This window comes from Chrysemys picta, chromosome 15 (assembly GCF_011386835.1).
Source record: "Chrysemys picta bellii isolate R12L10 chromosome 15, ASM1138683v2, whole genome shotgun sequence".
Classification (NCBI taxonomy): Eukaryota; Metazoa; Chordata; order Testudines; family Emydidae; genus Chrysemys; species Chrysemys picta.
This window is the reverse complement of record NC_088805.1, coordinates 12,746,599-12,771,720: the sequence shown is the minus strand read 5'-3', so window position 1 is coordinate 12,771,720 and position 25,122 is coordinate 12,746,599. Positions and strand designations below refer to the sequence as shown.

General features: G+C 41.3%; 2 protein-coding genes across 2 annotated transcripts in view; one reads left to right on the top strand and one right to left on the bottom strand.

The window, feature by feature from the left end:
• RSPH14 (radial spoke head 14 homolog) overlaps positions 1–25,122 on the top strand; it is a 197,402-nt gene that overhangs the window by 3,746 nt on the left and 168,534 nt on the right. Inside the window, exons 2-3 of the mRNA XM_005288616.5 lie at positions 205–307; positions 523–641. Of these exons, the coding sequence (XP_005288673.1) occupies positions 205–307; positions 523–641 (222 nt within the window). The remainder of the gene's footprint in view (positions 1–204; positions 308–522; positions 642–25,122) is intronic.
• Positions 21,992–25,122, bottom strand: part of GNAZ (G protein subunit alpha z) — a 144,544-nt gene continuing 141,413 nt past the window's right edge. The window contains exon 3 of the mRNA XM_005288615.4: positions 21,992–24,019. Coding sequence (XP_005288672.1) covers positions 23,675–24,019 — 345 coding nt within the window. The 3' untranslated portion in view covers positions 21,992–23,674. The remainder of the gene's footprint in view (positions 24,020–25,122) is intronic.

Below are 25,122 nucleotides of genomic sequence, written 5' to 3'. Positions count from 1 at the left end.
TAAGCATATTACAGCTATAACTCATACACTACAGTTGTGAAATTTCAATACTGGGAGATTCATGGCATGGCATTTTTGGTGGTAAGTCTTCAACTCTGGAAGTCATTTTCTTTCTTGATGTGTCAGTGCCAGAGTTTGACCCAATCATTGCTATTTTAAGAAGTAAAGAAATGTTAAAAAAAATTAATCTATTCTGTCTCTTAGGATTCCTGGATAACCTGAAATATTTGCTTCTAGACCAAGATAGCACTGTTCGAGAAAAAACAACTGAAGTCCTTTATATAATGGCTACTCATAATGTTGGCAGGCAAGTATATTCACCAGAGTTTACTGGATGATACTGGGAAGTGGAGATGGTAGCTCAAGTTTCAGTGAAGAATATTCAGCAGCAGTTTCATCAAGATTGCTGGCGTGTGTTAAGATTTAGAACAGAATGTCAGTGAGATTATTACACATTGGTAGGATTTATGAGTTTTGTTTTGCCTAATTAAATCTCCCATAAACCCAGCTTTCTGTTTGTAGGGATGGTTTTATAGAAAATGGAGTCATTCCTGCCCTGTCCCAGCTCTTGAATGATCCAGTGGATATCTGTCGGAGAAACATGCACCGGGCGTTTGAAATAATGGCAGAGTTACCGGCGGGTAGGATTTTTTTTTAAATTCAAAATATTTATTTCAGAAAGATACATAAGGGTGCTCTGGCATCTTAATCTTTCCACGTCATTTTAAGTATGCATTTCAAATGATTAAATACTTAAGGAGGCCAAAGCAGATAGTTGAATGTACCTTATTAAAAAAAAAAAATTTACAGCTTAAATTTTTTCAGTTTACTTAAAATTCCATTCATGAGAAATAACTTTACTTATTTTTGCTGATCTTATTTTCTTTAGTTAGTGTTCTTATTTTTGTAATTTATCATTGAGTTACATCTGAAGACTTTAAAAGAATGTCTTGCTGCTTTTGAGTGAGGGACAATTATACTGCATGATGATGCTGTTCTCACTTTTTAGATTGTTTGCAGGTTTTGTAATAGCAGCGTGAATTCTTACTTTTAAAAGATAAAGGCTCACTCAGTTCACATATGTTGAAACAAGGTTCTGTTGTAATGTGTCAGAAGAGCAATGTATGTTTTTTTCTTTTGAGGCTGATCTTGCAAACTCTTACTCACAAGACATTCCATTGACTTAAGTGAGATTGCTCGCATGTGTAAGGCTACTCTCTTGAATAAGAATTTGCAGGATTCCTCCCTTGAATTTCAGGAATTGCCATGAATGATATTGCATTAAAGAGGCTCCTTATTCTGTCTCTATCAGGTGATACCTCTCTTAATATTAGGGGGCTGATTTTGAATACTATTCCAGCCCCCATACACTACTGTGGCAGCTCATAGGGGCTATATAAGAGCTGCAAGAGGCTTGGGGCAAATTTCTCCAGTGCAAGGGTAGTGCAGATCCTGTGTAAATATCCCTCACCTCACCCTACTCTCAAGCCCTGGTGTAGGGGGCATATCAGTGGCAGAAGGAGCATGCCCATAACATCAAGTGCTCCAGGGGTTCTGGGCGACTATGCCTAGGCTATGGGCTGCTGTTTCAGCCCTCTAGCAGCCTAGAATTCATAGGGTGCAAACATAACATAACTGCATCTTTGCCTCCCATCAGTCTTTTTGGGCTGCATCTCAGGAAGTGGAGTACGTACAGCATTTAGCCCTAGGAGTTCAATCATAAGAATTTGTCTCAGACTTGAAATAATAGTGGGGTAATGCATTATACTTTTAAAATGTTTTCTTTAGTCTAACTACATACATTTTTAGTTTTCTGTCTTTTTTTGCCTTAAGGGTTTGGCCCTGATTTTTTATCCTTTCGTCCACAGTGTTTAAAAATACTGATTTGTGTCAGAGTTCAGAAGTACAAGAGTATCTACAGGAAATATCCATTTAAAATCCATTATATTAAGACAAGGGAAATCATACTAAATTTCAAGTGGAAGACTTCCATCATATTAGTGGTGCTTAAAAGGCATTGAGTGAATGTTTAAAAAAAAAAATTGCTGAGTGAGCGTGCTTGAATTATAGAAAAGAACTTATGTGAATGCAGCTCATTGTGAAGTCTGAAGTGAATAAATCAGTATATAGCAGAGCAATCCAGTGAGGAACAACAAACAAAACAAAAGACAACTTTGATGTGATCACCATTAAGGTATAGTAGATCACATATCGATCAGATAAAAGGATTTTCAAGTAGAACAGTAATTTAACATTTTTCTGCATTATTTTGTTCTATTAATCATCCTGTAGACTTTAAAATCGAATGAGAAGGTGGCTTACAATGTGACTTTTTAGTACTGGTATGTCCTGATCTATCAGGGTACTTATTCATTTAGCTCTGTAGTCAGGATGATAAATAGTGTTTTGTGGCACTTATGAGAGAAGAAAATGTCACAGGAAGAAGTTATGCCAATTGGTTCACATCAGAATTATAAGTTTAAAGAGTTGCTATCAATGCTAGCAGGCCTAAAATTAGACATATTACTGTGTATTTATTTTCAAGCATGTGTTTGAGTATCACAGTCCCTTTGCTTTTCCTTGACTGACTGTTCTTCAGAGTTGACAGTGTTGAAATGTTAAAGGCAAGCAGAATTCTTGGTATATCCTTTTCAGAGCAGAATAGTTTAACATACAAATAGTCACGGATAGCAGGGTAAACAGACCTTAACATGAAATAAATTACATTGCACTCACATAAGCCTCTTTACATTGCCAGCGTGATATAAAGGGGCTTTAGTATATATGAAAAAAATAAAATAAAATCACACCTTTAGTGTGTCATTTTTTTAACCATGCTGCCAGGAATTTCCTGCAGAACATAATGGCAGTGTACCATATATTATAAATCCAATTTATTCTATGGCATGCATGGAGCTACTGTTACTGAATTTATTGCCGACTCACCCATTAGAGATGTCTGAATGTAAACAGTACAGCAGCCCTTAATTTTAGGGAACTATTCATGCATATTTTTGGCAAAGATTTCAGTGGCTACCAGAAGAAATGTCTGACCCCTAACTGCAGTCAAAAACCTTATTGGAGCTGGCGGGTGTGAGTGCCACCTTTCGTTCAGGATAAACGTAAGAAGCACTTAAGCTTCTTTTGGAGTAAGATAGCTGAAACAATAGGAGCCCCCATGGAAAACACAAACAGCATACAATACCAGTCAGAAACTGAGCTATGTGGGTGATTGAAAATGCATGGGGCTGTAGATCAGAAGAAGTGTAGGGAGGCAGAAAGCAGCAAGATAGGCACAGCAAACATGGTCCTGAGAGAAAGCAAAGAAAGCGAGAGCTTTTTGGTAGAGTGATGAGTCGAAAGAGTCTTGGAGTATTGAGCATGGAAACTGTCTCTTGTTTGATTTCTGGTGTGTTCAGGGAAACAGGACCTTGTGTACGTTCTTTGCAGGGCCAGCTCCAGGCACCAGCTTCTCAAGCAGGTGCTTGGGGCGGCTGCTCTGGAGAGGGGTGGCAGGTCCAGGTATTCGGCGGCAATTCGGCGGACAGTCCCTCACTCCGCCTGGGAGTGAAGGACCTCCTGCCGAATTACTGCCGCAGATCGCAATTGCGGCTTTTTTTAGATCGCGATCGCGGCTTTTTTTGTTTGTTTGTTTTGCCTGCTTGGGGCGGCCAAAACCCTGGAGCCGGCCCTGGTTCTTTGTAACTAGAGGTATTTCTTTGATACAGTCCTGTTTAACTAATTTCTCTTGTTAACGGAAACAACTCTCAAGACCACAAATATTGGCTAACAGCATGGGTCAAAAGGGGTAAGACATAGTTCAAGTACATTTTGGCAAAATAAAGTCAAGAGAAGGGACTTCTTACTCTGCTTATTTGTTTAGCATCAGGAAGTTTTTCCATTTGGATTTTGGTTTGTATAGAAAATGTTCTGTAAAGTAATTAATTTTTCAGGACAGGTGAATGCTGCTGTCTGACTTCAGGTAAAACACTTGGTCACTTTTTAGATCCTGATCCTGGAATGAGATCTTTTTGGATGCAAAGATTCACCTACATGGAGCTCACTGCAGGATTTAGGCCTTAGTTTGTCCAATCAGTAGTTAATGGAAATGGGTGCCACTGTTGAAGAACAGCCTTATTTTACCAGCCTTAGATACTGATCCTGAACAGAAATACAAGCCCAGAGTTTTGTGATTTTGGATACCTCAAATTTTGGGAGCCAAACTGGAGAAATCTTAAAGGATCCAGATTTTCTCTAGAGTGAGTGCTGAGCATCTCTTTTGCGACTGTCTTTTATTCAAAAAAAAAAAAAAAAAGTGAAAAATACAAAAAGGTGGATAACTTGCAGCTTGTATATGTTTCCAAGAACCATATGCTTCATGGGATTCCCAGAAGACTTACGCAGTTTTACAACTCAAAGCTGCAAGACCAGACAGTACAAAACTAGACAATACTACAAATACATAGTTACAGTGGGGGTTACTGTAATCAAATAGGCAAAAAACATATATAAATAGGAAAAACAGGGGACCAAAGAGGGATGGAAAAGGAGGAGGGGTGAGAAGGAATGGAAGTGTGTTCTTTGAGCAGTCTAAATATTTTTAATCCAAATATATCTAGAAATGCAGTCCAAATTTCTTTGAATCCATATAATTGATCTCTACAGAGATAGAGAAAGAAAGAATAGCCTGTTAACTCAGACCAGTCTGAATATCACTGCTCTATTCTGGGCATAAGCCTACATTTTTGTAAAATCATGTACTTGGTGCTCAGCATTTTCTGAAAACCAGGGCCTTTTAAAGTGTCTCAAGCAGCACCCCAAAAAACTGAAGCACCCAAAAATCACTAGTCCCTTTTGAAAATCCATCTACGGCATGTTCTCTGTGTATATTTTACTGTCAAACATTTGCACAACCTCTTGTTATCATTTAGCTGTCAAACTGACACATCTGGCACATGCCAAGTAAAGTTATTTCATTAGTAAACACTAGGGTTACCAACATTGCATTTCAAAAATAAGGGCCGGTTTTCTGTTGACTGGTGCTTCCTCAGGTTGTAGATTTAGTTTAGAATTCAAAGTTGTTAATGAATTACCTGTATGATTTAGCTGTATCAGTCATGCTGCTTTTTTTTTTTCAGTGTTTAATCAGATGTGCATGACAAAAATACAGTTGAGGAAATCTCAAGCTGTAGTTTTCATCTTATTCTTCAAGTTTTACAAAGACAAATGATACAACAGTAGCATCTACTTCCAAAATAATTGTTTTTCCAGGGGCACTACCAATTCAAAACAAAACTATTTTTTCTTTCACATGAATCTGTAGAGAGACTTTGAGGGTTACACAAAAAGCAGACAGCTTTGGATTTCATTAGAACATCTGAATCTATCTAGCAATTAAATGTGGTAGTAAGCAAAATTGACTCTTGGTGGTGCCAAAGCCTAAAACATTACTACTCAAAAATTCCACATAAAACAAAATGTGCTATTAGTGTGTGTCATAGTGATATCTGAACCATTATTGCTAGTGGCTAAGAAGCAGATTACAAAAATCAAATATTCAATACATTTTTGACTAGTTGCAGTGAAAAATACTGGAGTTCTCAAAAGAGCAGGAGGGGACGATTGGCAGGTATGAAAAGAAGATAGAGAAGCTACAGATAGATATTTTATATGGGGGGAAAAATAGCTGTAATGGGATACACTCACCTCATGCAAGCACCCTTTGACCAAGTGTGCACGTGCCTGCAGTTTTTTCTCTGCTCACAGTGCCCCCAGTCAGCTGCTGAGCTTGTCAGGCAGGTCTTCAGTGATTCAGCCCTCCAGCCAAGTCACACACAGTCCATGTGCGAAACAAACAAACCCCTTCAAAGTGTACAGTCCAAAATGTCCTGCAGCCCTCCCTGGGCTCAGTCTTCTAACAGTCAACAGGGCCTGTAGCAGTATTCTCTCCGTTGGCATCAACATACAGGACCTCCCTGGGCTGAGGCGCTTAATTAGTCCAACAGGGGCCTATTGCAGTACCCCCTCAGGTCGTGCATCTTCTTGTAGCCTTTCCTGGACTCAGTCTTTAACCAGTCCAACTTGGCCCATTACAGTACCCTTGATTGGTCCAGCTAGTTTGCAAGATTCCTACACAGGTACTGAGCAGCACCCAGAGGGCTTCTTCCCTGGGAACCCCTTGCCTTTACTTGAGTCCTCAGTGACCCCAGCTTTCCTCTGAGCCACCCCTCTTGGGCTCAGTTCTCTGACCACAGCTCCCTGCTGAGTCAGTCCCAGTGCAGCCCCCTTCCCTGGGCTGCCACAGTTCTAATTCCCTTCCTTAGGGTGTATCCACTTCCCCAGAGTGGCTGGTGGGGGGAGGACCTGGTCCCACCCATTGCTCCAGGCCCCAACCCAAGGACCCTCTAAGTAGCAGCCACATGCTGTATCCCTTTACTAATTGCTGCTCTACATTTCCCTGGGCCACTTCCCCATAGCCCATCTTAGTTGAGTCTCAGCAGCCAGCAGCTCCTTCCTCTTTCCCCCAGTAACTGCTTGCTTTAGCCCCAGCAGCCAACCAGGAACTCCTTCCTCACTCCCTTGGTCCCTACCAATAACTACCTGCTTAGTTCCAGCAGCCGCCCAGAAGCTATTCTCATGCTCCCCCAGTCCCTACCAACAACTGATCTGTCCATCCCTTTCAGCCACTGCAGCCAGCCAGGAGCACCTCTTGCTCTCCCATTCTGTGCCAACAGACTGAACTTACTCTGGCCCAGCAGCTCTTTTTATACGGGAGTGCTGGGCTCTGATTGGCTGCTCCCTGCAGCCTCTTTCCTGATTGGCTGCATCCCTTGCAGTCATTCTAGGGAGCTTAGAGAACCCTCTCCACTACCCTTTTCTGGGGTGGGGTGTGGCAAGGCTCCGAGGCATCCATCAGGGGGCCTGAGGGCCTAGTCCACCCTGTCACACTATCTAAACTGTCAAATCTTTCCTCATTAGATAAATAGATTCTCTGAACATTTGTTACCTTTTTTTCTACTGAAAGACTCACAACAGTTAATATTCAGGAAACAACAGATTTACATAGTTGTGCAAATTACTTAGTTATGCAGTAAACATCCTTGCATAAAATTGTCATGTGCCCTCATTGCAAATTCAATTGAAAGAAGGAGGCAGAATTGCCTTATTAGGGACCAAATTGTGGAGGTCTTTAAAAAAAAATTGTGTTACTGTTATATGTTATTAATATTTTTAACACTTTCACCCATTTCTGTTACACTTGGTCCAATCATGCTATGTATCACTTTGGGCCAAATTCTGCTCATTTTACATGCGGGGGAGCAAAGTCAAACTGACTGCAATGGGACTATTTGCATGTGTGAGAAAAGTCAGATTTGATATACATTTCTCAAGCAAAAAGTTGCTGTCTCCAGCACTGTCTTCTGATGGTTCTATGGTTATGGGTGGCAGTCTCCAGGAATGGTGACTGGTCAGGGTGGCTGGGGAATGCAGTGAGTTGGCACGTTACTTGAGAAGCCTCAGATGGCAGAGCCCTGATAGCAATTTGAAGCTGCCTTTGCCTAGCAGAAACCTTGAGGGAACTGTAATATCACCTCCCTGGGCCCTTGGGGTTTAAACCTCCCATGGCCTATGGAGGTATAAGGAATACCTGTGACATTGCAGTCTATATGATTTTATAAAAATATGCTAATGAGTGAATGTAATGTAACTGGAATATGCTTCATGCAAAAGGTATCTTGTAAGATATCATTACAAAGCTTATAATCTATTGAGTGTATTCATCCTATTTCTATAAATGTATCACTCTTGTATCTAAAACTAGAAATATGAAATATAACTCTGAGGGCCTATTGTAATTATGCAAAGTGTGGGCAATTAATGGTGGTTTGGAATCTTGATGGCTCCCAGCAACCAGGACAATTGACCGTGGATGCAGGGCCGCCCAGAGGGGGGGACAAGTGGGGCAATTTGCCCCAGGCCCCACAGGGACCACCACGAGAATATAGTATTCTATAATATTGCAACTTTTATTTATTATTATTTAGAATTGCTTTGGCCCGGGCCCCCTGAATCCTCTGGGCAGCCCTGTGTGGATGGCCCTGTGTGCGGGCAAGCCTTCCTGTGAGTCAGGCTGGGAGGAATGAAGGCTTGGGGTCTTACAGTGACATGTGATCATGTTACCTGAACTGGAATCCATCTTTAACCTGGTGCTTTTCCAGTGAGGAGGGGTGGGAACCCAAAGGAACAAAAGATTCCCGCCTTATGCAAAAGATATACAAGTGGGTGGAACAGAACAAAAGGGGAGCCGTCATGAGGAATCCCCTAGCTACCACCTGAGCTGGAAAAAGAGCTGTACCAGGGGAAAGGATTGTGCCCAGGCTAGGAAGGTGTCCATTCTGAGAAAAGAAACTTATTGAAACATCTCTAAGGGTGAGATTTTACCTGTATTCAGTTGTATTACTGTATTAGGTTTAGAGTTGCGTGTTTTATTTTATTTTACTTTGTAATTCATTTTGTTCTGTCTGTCACTACTTGGAATCACTTAAATCCTACTTTCTGTATTTAATAAAATCACTTTTTACTTATTAATTAACCCAAAGTATGTGTTAATACCTAGGTGGACAAACAGCTGTGCATATCTCTCTATCAGTGTTATAGAGGGCGAACAATTTATGAGTTTACCCTGCATAAGCTTTATACAGGGTAAACCGGATTTATTTGGGTTTAGACCCCATTGGGAGTTGGGCATCTGAGTGTTAAAGACAAGAACACCTCTGTAAGCTGCTTTCAGGTAAGCCTACAGCTGTTAGGGGACGTGATTCAGACCTGGGTCTGGGTTTGCAGCAGGCTAGCGAGTCTGGCTCAAACCAGGCAGGGTACTGAAGTCCTAAGCTGACAGGGCAGGAAAGTGGGGAGAGAAGTAATCTTAGCACATCAGTTGGCAGCTCCCAAGGGGGGTTCTGTGATCCAACCTGTCACAGTGACATCCTGCAGACAACTTGGATGAATCTAGCCCTTTCATGTCCCATGTGTCCAATTCTGCTATCATTCTCCCTAACCCTTAAAACACTGGCATTTTCCATTTGGTGAGCCAAATAAATCTTTAGTCAGATACGTATATAGACCCAATACGTATATAACCCTGTCTCAATAGGGTTAACTCAGATGTTAGTTCTACTTCTTAATCTTGCCTGATGTCAGCTTTGACCCTGAACTTACTTTTGTCTCCCATAACTCCCTTATCTATAAATAAGCCTGTCCATTACCTCTTCTGGAACATTGCAAGAATTTGTCCTTATCTTGACCCTGTTCTCTGCTGAAATCCTTATTCATGCTTTTATCACTTCACATCTTGACTATTGCATTTCTGCCTTTTATAGTTTTCCTGAATCACTACCTTATAAACTTCAAGGAGTCCAGAATACCATGCCATGACTGCTTTCTTCCTTCAGGAAATTAGACTATATCAACCCCATCATTTCTCACCTTCCTATCCATATCTGAATCCAATTAAAAAATGACCTGCTGGTTTTCAAAACTCTATGTGAACTCTTTCCACCCTGTTTCTCTGACCTGATAGCCATCCACTCCCCTGCTCGCTCATCTGCCTTTCCAGTGTTATCCTCATCTCTATTCCTTCATCTTGACTCATCACATTTGACGTTTGTTTGACCTATCAATCTGAAACTTTCTTTTTTTCTCCAAGTTACAGAAACACTTTGCTTTTAGCATTTTCTGGTGCATAAGTCTTCTCAATTTCTTACCAGTAAGAGGCAGTATGTGATTAATCTTTCAGGTGCTGGTGAATGTTAAATAGTTCCTGTAAAATTCTTTTTTCTCTGTGCATATTATTAATGTACTTACATCTGATACTCCATAACAAGCCTTTTACTTTCCTCAGGATAGTGAGACTGGATCCTTAAAAATGTAGTAGTATAAGTAGAAAAAGTATACAGAATGTGTGCACATTTTTGCTGTTACAGTATATTATTGGGGTATAGATGCCACATATTGTTTGGAATTTGGATACAACTATACTGAAATATATGTAGAGATGTATGAGGTTTTTTATACTTACCAGTATATATTTAGGGGTAGATTTTCAAACATATTAGGCAACCTATTCTCGTTGACTTTCATTGGGAGTGAGGCATCTAATTGTTCTTTCTGCCTTTGAACATCTTCTCTTTGTCATATACCCCGGACAGAAATTTAATTAAAATTATTTTAATGTTGAGAGTAGATATCAATAATTTAGGATTAAATACATTCTTCTTCAAGGGCCTCCATGCATTACCATTTCTGGGATATGATGCTCCTGGGGTCAAACTGCAGAACAACCGTGAAAAGCCGTGACTATTGGGAATGACAGAGATCTCATGAAAAGGTGACTTCATCGCCCTATTCTGTATAAGGGAGTACATCCCCTATCATCACAGAGAGCAAATGGAATTCATTTAGGATAGTTTAGTGAGGATATCCCTTTCCTTGTCCTGGGAGTCTTTGGCTCCTTATTATGACCATGTCAGACCCAGAGCCCCATAAGGATTTTCAGAAGGTGCATCCTGTGCCCATCAATCGTACTGGAAAGCAACATGCAACTCTAGTGTCTTGTATGTTTGCGCCAGACACTCTCAATAAAGCAATGTATGTTTTGCTCTGCCTTCACTTCTCATGCTGGAAGGGAGAAACATGTGGGGCTCCAGGCTCATCTAGCTTCTTGATGCCTGCATCCTGATACTCCAGTGGGCCAATTCAGGGAATTAAAACCAGACTCTGTGTTGAGGTCCTCTTACACATGACCCCAGGCTCACTTTGCTTCTCTGGCCTCAGCACCACCTTCTGTCATGGGTTCAAGACTGGAATATCCTATGCCTTATGCTGGAGTGAAGCTCTCATCCAGCACCAGTTAAATCAAAAGCAGCACTGAAGACAAAACCACCACTGCTTGTTAAGGCCTCAGTAGCCTTGATGCTGATGCAGGAAGCACCCATCTCAGTGTTTACCTTCACGTGGTACCCTGACCTTGGGATACTGGACTTCTTTCTTTGCTTCAAATCCAGGCATCATGGAATGATATCATGCAGGGCCCTCTTGTGTTACTGGTGTGGCCCTACATAGAGGACTCTGTGAAGGCCATTTTGGAAGCTGCAAGACCAACTCTGGCACCAACTTTGGTGGCAGTGCCAATACTCCTTTTGGTACCAATGCCCTCAACCAGAGCCTATTCTTCATCTTGTGCCAATACAACCTTCCTTACTGGCACCAGATCCCTCACATATGCAGGGGGATCTGCCTATATTTGAGGAATGGAATGAGGCTTCAGAGAAACCATACAAGTTACCTTTGGAGGAATGTACAGAGCTCCACAGCAGAAAAACAGAGTAGTGCTTCATCTGTTTCTCCTCCTGATGATCAAAGATACTTTCAGGAGCTGATAGGAGAACAGCAAATACTCTCCAACTGCAAACAAGTTCATAGCATTGGAAAAATCTGATCCCCTATTTGACATATCACAAATGCAGACCATGGAGAATTTGACTCTGACTCTTAGCTCTGGCTGTCCCAACCCAGGCAAGGATATCTAACTATTTCCCCTTTCTTCTCTCCTCTTACCCAACTATGGTCTCCTGTGTCAGTTGAAGGACATACAAAATTCTCCAACTAACTCCATGGTGATGCCTGCAGCACAAGAGAGAGTCAGGGGCAACAAAACATTTCATTTGACTTCTGACAGAGAGGAACATAAACTAGGTGCATTTGGCAGCTCTGGGTCAATAGGCCTTCAGATGGTCAACTATCAGGCCATTGTCTCACTACAGTTATATTTTCTGGGATGCTAGGATCCCTATATTTGTATTCTCTTCTGTATTTTGGAAAAAAGCAGAGGATGTAGTTATATCATATGATGATGATAACAACTGTTGTGGTCAAAGACCCCCACGGAATGATTTTAGTTCAAAGACTCAAGTCTGAGGCCAGTTTATTGACATACATACCAGTGCACTGGGGTGCAGTCCGAAGACTGACACCCCGAGGGCCGCTCGCAGGCGGGTTTTTATTTCATTAAACCACAAGCAAAGTACAAACAATACGTCATGAGTTAAGAAACTGGGGTTGGGATCAGCCCTCCCCCCCCCCCAAACCACAAGTTAAGAAACTAGGGTTGGGGTCAGTCCCTCCCCAAACCGCGAGTTAAGAAATTAGGGTCGGGGTCAGTTCCCCCCCCCCCCCGTCCCTCCTAGGTACCTTCCTCATTTTTCCAAGAATTGGATGTTTATTTGGGTAGAGGGGCGCTTGGTGGTTTTCCTCAGGGGTGGTACTTGGCACCAGTTTGGGTACATTTCTCAAGACACATGTTATTTTCCGGGGTCTTTTGGGTAAAGATTGGGGGGGGGGTTCATGGAACGCCTAAAGAGGATCTATGATTGGCTATTTTTGCAGATAGCTGGAATCACGGAGTGGGTCACAGATCACCCAAAGGAGAAGCTGCATGAGTCAAGAAATTGCATTTAGCTAAAGTTACCTATTGCTTCACACAAGTGGTTATTATATTTCATTAGTCATGAACATATTTCATTAGTGCTGCTGCTGGGGCTTTTTTATTCTTTGCCTCCTTGCCCTCCCCTCCTCTGGTCATGACCCTTGACCGAGTTTGGCAGGGAATTGTGCAGTCCAGTCTAGTTCAGGCCCTGGCCTGGGCCCTGGCCTGTACTACTTTGTGTAAGGGTAGTTAGCATAACAGATCTCTATTGGAGGGTTTATTTTGGCGCCTTTAGATTCACAGCTCTGGCTATTAAAAAGAAGGCCCCCCTGCTCTATTTCCCCACACAACTCTCTTTCCATTCCATTAATATCTTAGGAGTATGTTAAACAGCAGCTACTAAAGACAGACATTTTAAAATCAGCAGATCCAGATAACTGCATCCAAGAGTTTTAAAAGAGCAGGCTGAGTTGGTTATGGGACTGTTAATATTGACTTTCAATAAACCTTGGAACACTGGGGAAGTTCTAGAAGACTGGAAGAAAGCTAATGTTGTGCCAATTTTTTAAAAGGGCAAACAGGATGACCCAGGTAATTATAAGCATGTCAGTCTGACATCAATGCTGGGCATGATGATGCAGGCCTCTATTAATAAAGAATAAAAGAGGATAATATAATTAAAGCCAATCAACATGGGGTTATGAAAAATAGATATAGTCAAACTTGATATCTTTTTGATGGGATTACAAGTTTGTTTACAAGTTTATTAAAGATAATAGTGTTAGGTAATATACTTAGACTTCTGTAAGCCATTTGACATGATACTACATGACATTTTGATTAAACAACTAGAATAATTAAAATTAGTGTGGCACAGATTAAATGGATTAAAAGATGATTAACTGACAAGTCTCAGAATGTAAATGGAGAATCATCACTGAGTGAATGGTGTTTGTAGTAGAGTCCTGCAGGGATCAGTTCTTGGCCCTACACTATTAACGTATTTATCAATTACTTGGAAAAAAAACAAAGTCATAATTGATAAAGTTTGTAGACAACACAAAAATTGGGGAAATGGTAAATAATGAAGAGGACAGGTCACTGATACAGAGCGATCTGGATCACTTGGTATGCTGGGTGCATGTTTAACAACACATGTTTAAATGTATACCTCTAGGAACAAAGAATGTAGGCCATACTTACAGGATGCGGGGGCTCCATTCTGAGAAGCAGTGACTCTGAAAAAGATTTGGGGGTCGGGGTAGATATGAGCTGAACATGAGCTCAAAGTGTGATGCTCTGGCCAAAAGGACTAAGGCAATCCTTGGCTGCATAAACGAAGGATTCTTGAGTCAGAGTAGAGAGATTATTTTGCCTCCGTATTTGACACTGGTTTGACCACTGCTGGAGTACTGTGCCCAGTTCTGGTGTCCATAATTCAAGAAGGATGTTGATACATTGGAGAGGGTTCAGGGAAGAGCCATGAAAATGATTAAAGGATTAGAAAACATGCCTTATAGTGACAGACTCGGGGAGCTCAGTCTATTTAGCTTAACAAAGAGAAGGATAAGGGATGACTTGATTACAGTCTATAAGAATGTACATGGGAAACAAATATTTAATAATGGTCTCTTCAAATCATGAAAGGTATAACACGATCCAGTGGCTGGAAGTTGAAGGTAGACAAATTCAAACTGGAAATGATGCATACATTTTTAACAGTGAGTGTAATCACCAATTTTCCAAGGGTTGTGGTGGATTCTCCATCATTGGCAATTTTAAAATCCAGATTGGAAGTTTTTAAAAAAGATTCACTCTAAGAATTATTTTGGGAAGTTCTATGGCCTGTACCATATAAACAAGATGATCACAGTGATCCCTTCTGGCCTTAGAATGTATGACTCTCAGATTCCTTGCCAGAGGAACAGAAGAAAGCAGGCAAGACTCTGGTCACCAAAACTCATTGTGATGGGTTCCCCCCAGGGTCCCACTTGGAATTGGGATACACTGAGCCCACCTGTTCCACCAGCCTGGGTTCCCCTTACTCTGCGCTGCTGTGACAGGCTCTCAAGCCCCCTTCCAACACACACACAGGAAGAGACACACCCAGCTGCAGCTATATTCACACAGATGCTGATATCAGGTCTGCATGGGAGAGCTCAGCTAAGGAAATGCCCAGCACACAAGTGCACACCTCCTCTGGAGTGTAAACCCAAAATTGTATCATCTTGTGCTGCACAGAGAACTATATAGTGTAAGATCCTAAAATTCGCCCTCTCCCTCAATGTGGAGAGAGATATGCAAGAGCTTTCTGCTCCAAGTATGAGTGCCACACTGGTTTTAGAGACAAAACAAGACAAGTTTATTAACTACAAAAGATAGATTTTAACTGATAGCAAACACATCAAAGCAGATTACCTTAGTAAATAAACAAAAACCACAAACGGAGCTTAACACACTAGATAGGTAGGATATGAATTAGCAAATTCTCACCCTGAGTGATAAACAGGCTGGCAGATTCTTAAGGCACAAGTTGCCTTGGCTTTCCCAGGTTTTCATACACAAGCTAAAAATCCTTCCAGCCTGGGACCATCACTTCCCACAGTTCAGTCTTTGTTCCTCAGGTGTTTCCAAGTGTGTTGTTGTAGGGAGAGTGAGGTGCCCCTATGATGTCATTTCCCCCCTTTTATATCCTCTCCCCACTTGCTGGAAAGCTCTTTTGCTGTGATCTGGGGCAAACAGTTCCCATTGTGTAGTGCTATCTCTGAGAGGTTTCTATTGTACACAATTCCTGGAGTAATCCTTGTGCTTGTGTGCGTTTCCTCAATAAGCCATTAACATTGTTTGGTCTTTTTACTGTCCTACCTAAAAGGCTGCTTGTGGGTGTTTTCAACCTCAGGACATGTTTCAGCACCACATACATAGCCAAACTTCATAACTTCAAATACAACGATAGCACATACAATCCAACGAGATATTACTGTCTAGCAGATCAAGACTTTTAGAATGACACCGCACAAGGCATACTTTGTATAAGACATATCCTAATTACATGACAGTGGTGAATATTGGGGTGCCAGGGTGTCACAGTCATATGCTCGCTGACACTCTCTAAGAGCAGCATATAATGCCTCAGACACCAGTGCAAGACCAATGGCTACAGGAGTGGCTCTTGGGAGGCACTCCTGGCTTAGATCCTCTAGTCTCACATTTGACTATCATGGAAGATTTAAAACCTTTAATCTGGGGGCAATGGCCTTTTAAGCATAAAAAAGGAGGTGACCCTGGAGAAGATCAAAGGTCACTAAGGCCACTGCCCATTTCCTCTTACTCAGCTGTGAGAGTAGGTTCTCCTACCTGTCACTCCACTTGCAGAAACAGACTCCCTCAACACCAAGGGACGCAGCAGTCCCAGAGGTGGTATCATCCTCTTCCTAAACCTAATACTGGCAAACAACCTCAGCATTATAGGAGCATGATTCCTCATTGCATGTTCTCACAGCCCTTAACAGCAGCCCCCAAACATCAATTTTGATGTAGTTGAGTGCTGTACACTGATTTGCATCTCTGATGGGGTTCACAAATCCCACAGGGGACCACAAGGGGTTAAGGATCTGCTCTTGGCTCAACCAGCTCTGTCAGTCCACACCAGCAAGACATGCACAGTCTGGAGAAGGAATTTAAAAGAGAAGCTGAACAGCTCACTTGTGAGCAGACCAGGGAAGAGAGCAAACTTCAACCCTCAGCTCCCGAGGAAAGGGCTGACTGAAGACAGGAACTTCCCTGACAACCACTGCCTGAAAGTCCCTCCCTGAGGGAAGGGAAGGCCTGACCCTGATACACCCCGAGAGAGAGTCATCCCCCTTTCTGTTACTAACTCAGTTTATTTGTGTTAATTCCCTTTGCTTTTTGTTTATGGACTATCCCAAAAGGAGAGAGACTTTGAAGTGTGGCCGGAGAGCAGCCAGCAACAACAGACCCCAGGGGAGAGAGAGCTGCCACAACACACCCCTGCCCCACGGATATGCCAGCAATGAGCTGACCCTTTTACACCACCACATCTCATGTCCATCCTCCCTCATCTGCTCCCTTAGGGCTTTGTCTCTCCTCCCATAGAATCTGGTGTAAAATTACTTCCAAGCACGGGTTACTAGACATCATCATCCAATTCTGCACCAGGCCACCTTGCCATCTTTCCCTTCCTCTTTCCCTCCTCAAGGACCCATCTCAAGAGAAAGTCCTGCTGGGAAAAGTGGATTCCCTCCTCAGGAAAGGAAAAATAGAAGAGGATCTGTAGGAACACAGAGCGAAGGAATTTATTTTTGGTATTTCCTGATCCGTAAGAAGAGCAACAGTTTGAGATTCATCCTGAACCTTAAACATCAACAGGTACATAAGAACATTCAAGTACAGGACACTTAATCTAGGGGACATTATCCATTCCTTATCTCAGGGAAATTGGTATGTAGCTCTCAACTTAAAGGACAGCTACTTTCATGTGACAAAGAAACAGAGTCTGGATGGTCTGTGTTTGGACAAGGCACTACCACTTCAAAGTCCCTCCTTTTGGCTTGTCCACGTTCTCGTAAATCTTCACAAAGTGCCATGTGGTGGTGGCCCTTTCTTATAAAAACATTAAATTATTTTAGGCACCGCTTGAGCTGGACTGGCTTATCAGTCTGCCACCATCTCTATTTAGAAACAATTCCAGTTATAAAACGTTCCCAACTCTCAAAAGTGTCTCTTCCATCCTATCCTTCGACAGCTAAAGAAATAATAATCTACATAATCCGTGGATAATCGGTGTTGAAGGGGGAAAACATTTCTTTTTGAAGCCAGTGTTGCTGCATGGAGTGCCAAGGCTGAAGGACAGATGGCACCCTCATTTCAACAGATGGAACATCTATTCTGTGAATATCATCTTTGCCGGGGTGAAGTGGAATCCCAGGTGTATTACTGGACTTGTCTCTTCCACGTGGGAGTGTACTGCATCACTGATGAACCAGAAGACTGAGGAAACAGATGCATATTTAATTGCATGATTTATCAAAATCCGGGAAAAGACTGACTCCACCATGTCTGAAGAACCAAGAAAAGTAAAAAATTGTGAAACAGGAAAGAGGAGGAGAGGTGGATTATGGGAAAAATATAAACTAACCCAGAACATTATTTTTTCTTTAGGTATGATAAAAGTGTGTTGCAGATGAATTGCTCATATTGGCTATGTTCAAAAATCAGGAGTACAATCTAAAAGTAAGAATGAAGAGTTATTTTCAGTAAAGCTAATTCACACAGAGGGATGAATGCATTAAATAAATTACCCAAAGAGGTGGAATTTGGGGTCAAGGAGCTGTTTTCCCAATCAGCTGTCAACTGTTTGAGTTGGATGAATATGTGAATGGAAATACAGTCTGGAGGGTAAAGCAAAGGACTAGGACTTGGGGACTTTGGTTCAACTTCAGTCCCTGGGACAGGCTTCCTGTGTTGTCTTTGACAAGTCACTCAACCTCTTTGTGCCTCAGGTTTGTTATTTATACATCGGGCGTAATAAAATTGTTCTACTCCACCTGTGTACTAAACTAAATTAATTAAAGTTTGTAAATAGCCTTGAACTCTTCAAATAGAAGACACCACAGAAATTATTCATAACACAAAGATCAAGAATATTATTGGGCTTTCATGAACAGAGATTGTCTCTGAATCACAGCTATTTAAGAAACAAGTACCGAATATATGGAAAGGAAGATGATTTAAACTTAAGTGTAAAACTGCATTCCTCCTTCCCTTTTCTTTACCCTCTTCTGGGGCTGAGTAAGCTATTTAAGTGAACTGCAGTGCGTCACCTTTTGTCTTCTCTGCTGAGACTAGTTGCAGTGTTGCAGTGAATGAGATAGATGTAACTAGTGCCCTAGGGCTGAGCTGCCCCATTTCCACTGCCTGTGATGCTGCTGTTCAAGGACCTGACCAATTAAAAGATTTTTTTTTAAATTAAGGAAACTTTTCTCCCAAGTTTCTCTTGTCCTTCCTTACATTGCCTGGCAGGCATTATCATTTCCAGATATCTGTTCTGCTGCAGTTAAGGGCATTGCTTACTTCTGATTCCTCTGGCCTTCTTGTTAACCTGAAATGGCCATAAGAAGTAATATGGAGGCTAGTGCTGAAATGAAATGGTCACACTGTAAGTCAGTACAACACATAACTCCAAAGGAAGCGTAACCCATTTTACAACTTTATTTTCCCAGTTCAAGTTACTGATGGTAGCAGATTACAATATGGAGGGAAATCTAGACTGCAATGCAATTCCAGTATGGGACAAATAAATTCCTTCATAGGGGGTAATACTTTCACAAGTGGACTAAGTCTAGAACAGTGATACTGAGACTCGTTCATGTGTCTCCTGCGGCTCTTTGCAGCACATAATATTAAAATACTGTGTGATTTAATTATTAACCAATCTAAGTTATTAACCAATCAAGATGCTTTTTCTATGTTATTAACCAATTGAAGCTGATAAAATAATACCTGATTAGTTATTTTTCTGTGAGAATATATATAATAAATATAAATATAAACTAAATATTTCCCCTGTCATACTGTTTAAATATGAATATATAGTACTATAGTAAATGAAACAATTAATTCATACTACTGTGGCTCTTTTAGGTAATGTTGATTGCTAATTTGGTTCCTGAACCACTGAGGTCTGAGTATCACTGGTTTAGAGGATCTTGCACTTATTCATTATATTATCAAACATTGGCATGTATAGTTGATAGGAACCATACCAAGTCAGCACCTTGAATACTTCAGAGGGATTTTTTCATAATTGATTTAGGGCAGTGCTGAGTGCTTTTGAAAATCCCACTGTTAGCTTATAACTTGAGACAGTGATGCCCATATACCAGGGGTGACCAAACTTGCTGACCCTCTGAGCCGCATATGATAATCTTCATAACCTGGGCATGTCTGCCGGGACTTGGGGCTCCAGCCCTGCGAGGCTGCCTGCCAGGGATTGGGGCTGCCCCACAAAGCTGAAGCCCCAAGCCTCACCATCCCACTGCAGGGCAGAAGCCGTGTGTCCCATCCCCCCACCAGTCTGGTAGGCAGAGAATGGGGGGCATGGTGGGCTCCGCAAGCCGCACTTTAACTGTAAAAGAGCCACATGTGACTTGCGAGCTGCAGTTTGACCACCCCTGCCATATACAGAATATTGTTTGACTACTTTTGTACCCTCCCAGGGCTGTTGAAAAATATTTCCGCTGAACTCAGACCATTGCCTTTGAATGTATTGTAGTCTATATAGCAATCTCAAATTCCTATTAGACTGTGCCTCCATGTTGCTTAAAGACATCCTAGCCATCCAGCGGACCAAATTCGGTGATGAATCCTGGTCACGTGCAATCTGAGGCACGTTGCTCATACGCTAAGATGAAGCCTGAATTTAGATGTTTCTGACTCCCTTAAAAGAGAGTGGGTTCTTAAATAAGAGATGGGAAAGGTGTGACTTTGGATGCACACTTAGGCTTGGTCTACACTAAACCCCCAAATCGAACTAAGGTACGCAACTTCAGCTACGTGAATAACGTAGCTGAAGTCGACGTACCTTAGTTCGAACTTACCGCCGTCCAGACCCGGCAGGCAGGCTCCCCCGTCGACTCCGCGTACTCCTCGCGGCGAGCAGGATTACCGGAGTCGACGGGGAGCACTTCTGAGTTCGATTTATCGCGTCCAGACTAGACGCGATAAATCGAACCCAGAAGTTCGATTGCCTGCCGCCGAACCAGCGCGGTAAGTATAGACAAGCCCATGGTGACATGTATAGAGGCAAATCAAAGGGCTTCAAATTCCGCCAAGCACTTAGAATAAGAACGGAGTGTGCAGTGAAATTATTATTTCCACAGCTGATCTTAAATGTGATAAACAAGGCTGAAACAGTGCAAGTCAAACCAGACTTTACCTCCAAGGATGTTCTTTATCTAAAATCTTTCCAGTGACTAATCTTTCCAATATCTTTAAAGATTGGAGAAAGGAAGAAGGAAAAGCTCCATACCAGACTGACATGCTGCTAGAGCTGCAGCAGCTGTTGTGCCTTTAGGTCACATTATTGGTTTGTATTGCTTGTCTGGACAGCAGTACAGTAGCTGATTATGTTGCTCTTTTTGCCCTGGGCTCCAAGCATTGAATCCTTCAGAGCTAAAAACTCTTTATTCTTTGAATGAACACATTATAGATTGGGCCCATGTATCTCGGAAGTTTTTCCTCTCTAACACTGGACTGTTTACCTTTGTGAGTTAAGAAAATCAATTACCACTATTTCACTCTTGTTCTGTTTTCCCTGAAAACAGTTTGGCAGGTGGGAGTTAGTGTCAGAACCTTTGTCTGTTCATTTATATGCTCATCAATTCATACCGAAAGAGTGACAGCAAAACCTTAATGACAACCTCTGCAGTACTAAGGTAGAATAATGTTACTCATGTGGAATGTGTGACAGCCAGGTGTGCCACTTTCTTGATACAAGAGGGCATGAAGTTGGAGATAAAGTTTTGCATTAGAGTGCAGCCTAGGTGAAAGAGTGGTATGTATTGCTTTTTGGTAACTGTTGGAAGTAGAAGTGAATGTTTTGTACAATGTAAGAGTATGTTATTGACATCATTGTAGATGATTTGAATGCGGCAGTGAATCCTGAAGACATCCCTTAACTTCTTCCTTCCATACTTTTATGGTTTTCGTTGAGTGGAGTGTGCCTTGTTACCTTTGTTTATGTTATCGTAGATGGATGAGATTGCCAAAAAGCCTAAGGGCAATTTTTTGAAAATTTTAATGGGACTTTTGTGACTAAATCAACTGGGCTGCTTTGAAAAATCCACCATATATGGCCAGCATTTTGAAAAAAGAATGCTCTTAAATCCATATTGAGATCCCTAAATAAATGGCCTGATTTTCAAATGTATTAGGCAACCAGCAACTCCTGTCGATATTAGTGAGAATTGCTGAGAGCGCAGCACTTTTGAAAAATCAGGCCATTTCTTCAGGCACATAAGTATGGATTTATAGGCCTAATTTTAGGCATGAATTTTTAAAAATCTTGGCTATATACATACCTATATAGAGATACATACTACTGAACATGGGGATTGTGAAAGCACCACCTAGAGCCAGAGAATGCAGGTAGGTGTCATGGAAGTTTCTTCCACAGAGCTCTATCTCAATCTTGAACTGCACTACCCCTCCTAGAGTTACTACTGGCCCTCTTCTGAGGAATCATATTGAATTTTGTGGTGGTTTTGTCAGAGGGAGAACATCCTCTCTGAACTAATTTGAGGCTTTAGATACAATTTTTGCTGTACACTAAGATTATCCTTAATCTTGGTGGATGAACTGTGAAAAGAGGTTTGTAGCAAATGAACAAACTTCTGCAGTCTGGCAAAAAGATTTAGAAACATAATTCAATTGTGCAAACTATTAAATTGTAATACCAATAAATGAACACACTGTGGACCAGTTCAGTATCATTCAGATTATTTATTTTCTTAATGTGGACAACCTTTAACTTTGATGGTTTAATTAACTTTTTTTCTTTTAAATTTCTTAGAGCCCTTGGCTGAGAATTCTCACACTAATCTGGGTACATGTGGGGAACAAAGGAAGGGAGGAGAATTTCCATAGTGTGTGTGAATGTGCTTTACAATTCTTGAATGTATATTTACACATTGACTTTACACTGAAGTCTGTAAGAAGTCTTTTCTATGGAGTGGGGAGGGAAAGAATCAAATGACCAGAGATTTAGGCCCATTTGATCCATGTGAGATTTTCCAGTATAGTCCCACAGAGCTCGTCTGACATTCAAATATGCCATAATTTCACTGAAACAGTACTATATCCAGTAGTATTTCTGTACGAGATGAAACCTGGAACTGAGGAATGCATCTCTTCTGTTTCTTTAATTTCACTAAACTGCAAATAATTTAAATTATTAAATTCAAATATCAAGACATTTAGTTATTGTTCATATCGCTCATCTGTTAACCTTCTAATAATACATCACATTTTTTAAATAAAAAACAACAAAAAAGACTTTAGAGGCTATATAATACACAGTCTGATTGGCTCCAGCTCCCTGGGAAGGCTGTTACAATATCACTGTATTTCCCAGAATTTCTTTGGAGCAATGGAGCAGAATTGTCCATTGGCAACTTTCACACTCAGCAATCCGGACACTAAAACGATAGTTTAAAAAATTACATTGTGATTTTTTAAATTTTCTTGTATGTGTCTGTGTTAAAAAAAAGAACACCGCTTTTTTCGACTTTCAGGGTTGGTTGGTTTTTTTTGGTGAAACACCACAAGATTTGGCAAAAAAAGATGTAAAGAAGACTCTCGATGTATAAAATTCCTCACCAGTAGAAGAAACACTGACCTTGATTTGGCCTAGTTTTAATTAATTATTTCATTCATGTACTTTTGCTGCATATTTTGAAGCTTTGAAGAAAGGGCTAAAGGTCAGGCTAGAAATCATAGAACAGTTCTGTACCAACAATTCCTTTAACAGGAAGGATGTCCATGACACATAATGAAGCAGAGCAGAAATGTGTAAACAGTATATGCTGCGAGTTGTGTGCATCTCTATACATGATGTGTGTGTATATACTGTATGTGTGTGTGCGTGCCAGTATGATGGATACGTGTTCCTTCTGTACAGCTGTAAGGAAGGCTTTACTGAAATTCTCCTGTTCTGTTGCCTTTAGATTGGAACTAGCTTTTCTCCTAGAAAAAAAAAACTGCAAGGCAGGCCCATCTCCCATTCAACAGCTCTGCATCTTCCTCGCAGTAAAATGGTTCTTAGGACAGTTGAATGAAATATTATTTCTTACATAGACTATGGTAGCTCTGCCATTTGAGGAAAATGAAATGAAACAAACAGAATGAGCCAGCGCTGATTGTGGTGATAACATTTCCACACAGTTACACTTCAACTTTTTTTTGGAGCCTTTGCACCCTGCAAAACATGTATTTTTGAAAAAATGTTTGTGGCGAGGATAAGAGGGATGTGGGGGGGGCTGTGAACATAATTCAGCTTTCCCCCTTCCTCTCCTTGGGCTTCGAAGTACTGCCCCATTGTTTCCACCACAAATGGAGGTGGTAAGCCCCTTTTGTGTCACCTCAGGAAAACAGATTGAGGCCCATGGATTTTTAGCAGAGGCCAATATATTTGAGATTGTTCTGAATGATGACATCTGTCACCGCATCAAAGACAAATTGGATATTACTGGTATCAGTGGCACAGGTGAAGTGCGAGTAAATCTCCTTGGTCTCCTTGTTGCGATTCAAGTCCTCAAATTGGCGTTGGATGTAGACTGCTGCCTCCTCGTAAGTGTTTTGGCCCTTGTACTCAGGAAAACAGACGGTTAGCGGGATGCGCCGGATTTTTTCTGCCAGAAGATCTTTTTTATTCAGAAAGAGGATGAGGGAAGTGTTGATAAACCAGTTGTTGTTGCAAATGGAGTCAAAGAGACGCAGGCTCTCTGCCATTCGACTCTGCAAGGAAGGAAACAACGTCAGCAACAGTATGTGAACACAACTATATAAAATACATAGAAATACATAATCACAGCTGTTAGTGAACAAACTCCCTTTTGTTTAGAATGTTTGTATCTGTTTCTCATTCCAGCTCCCTGTCTGACTGTACATCTTACCTTGGGATGAATTTTCAGGAACCTTAATTCACTTAAGCTGACATATTGTAGCTCACTATTGATTACAGCTTCATTTAGTTTGATTTAATTTTTTTAATAATGGGTAACAGAGACAAAGTCAGACTGAAGTTTTTAAGAACAGCTGCTGTAGTTCTTCACTGTTTTCCACAATCAAGCTAGCATTACAAACACATTTTTGGGCTGCAATGATCAACAAGCACATAATTTTACAAAAATAGAAGAGTAGGTTTATAGCCAGAATAGAATAATAGAATCATAGAATATATCAGGGTTGGAAAGGATCTCAGGAGCTCATCTAGTCCAACCTCCTGCTCCAAGCAGGACCAATCCCCAACAAAATCACCCCAGCCAGGACTTTGTCAAGCTGGCCTTAAAAACCTCTAAGGAAGGAGATTCCACCACCTCCCTAGGTAACCCATTACAGTGCTTCACCACCCTCCTAGTGAAAAAGTTTTTCCTAATATCCAACCTAAACCTCCCCAACTGCAACTTGAGACCATTACTCCTTGTTCTGTCATCTGATACCACTGAAAACAGCCTAGCTCCATCCTCTTTGGAACCCCCTTTCAGGTAGTTGAAAGCAGTTATCAAACCCCCCTTCATTCTTCTCTTCTGCAGAGTAAATAATCCCAGTTCCCTCAGCCTCTCCTCATAAATCATGTGGTCCAGCCCCCTAATCATTTTTGTTGAGCAGTGGAATTCACACCTGTCTGAGTTAGCAGCCAAAGAAAGAATAGCTTATTGCTGTAAAGATCAATGATATGAATCCAAAGAAATTCGGATCCTGTTTCTAGATATATTTGAATAAAAAATGTTGAGATGGCTCAAAGAATACCACACCACCATTCCACCTAACCTCTTCTCTTTCCCCTTCCCCGCTGGTCCATTCCTCCCTTCCCTTTCCTATTTATGTATGTCTTCACT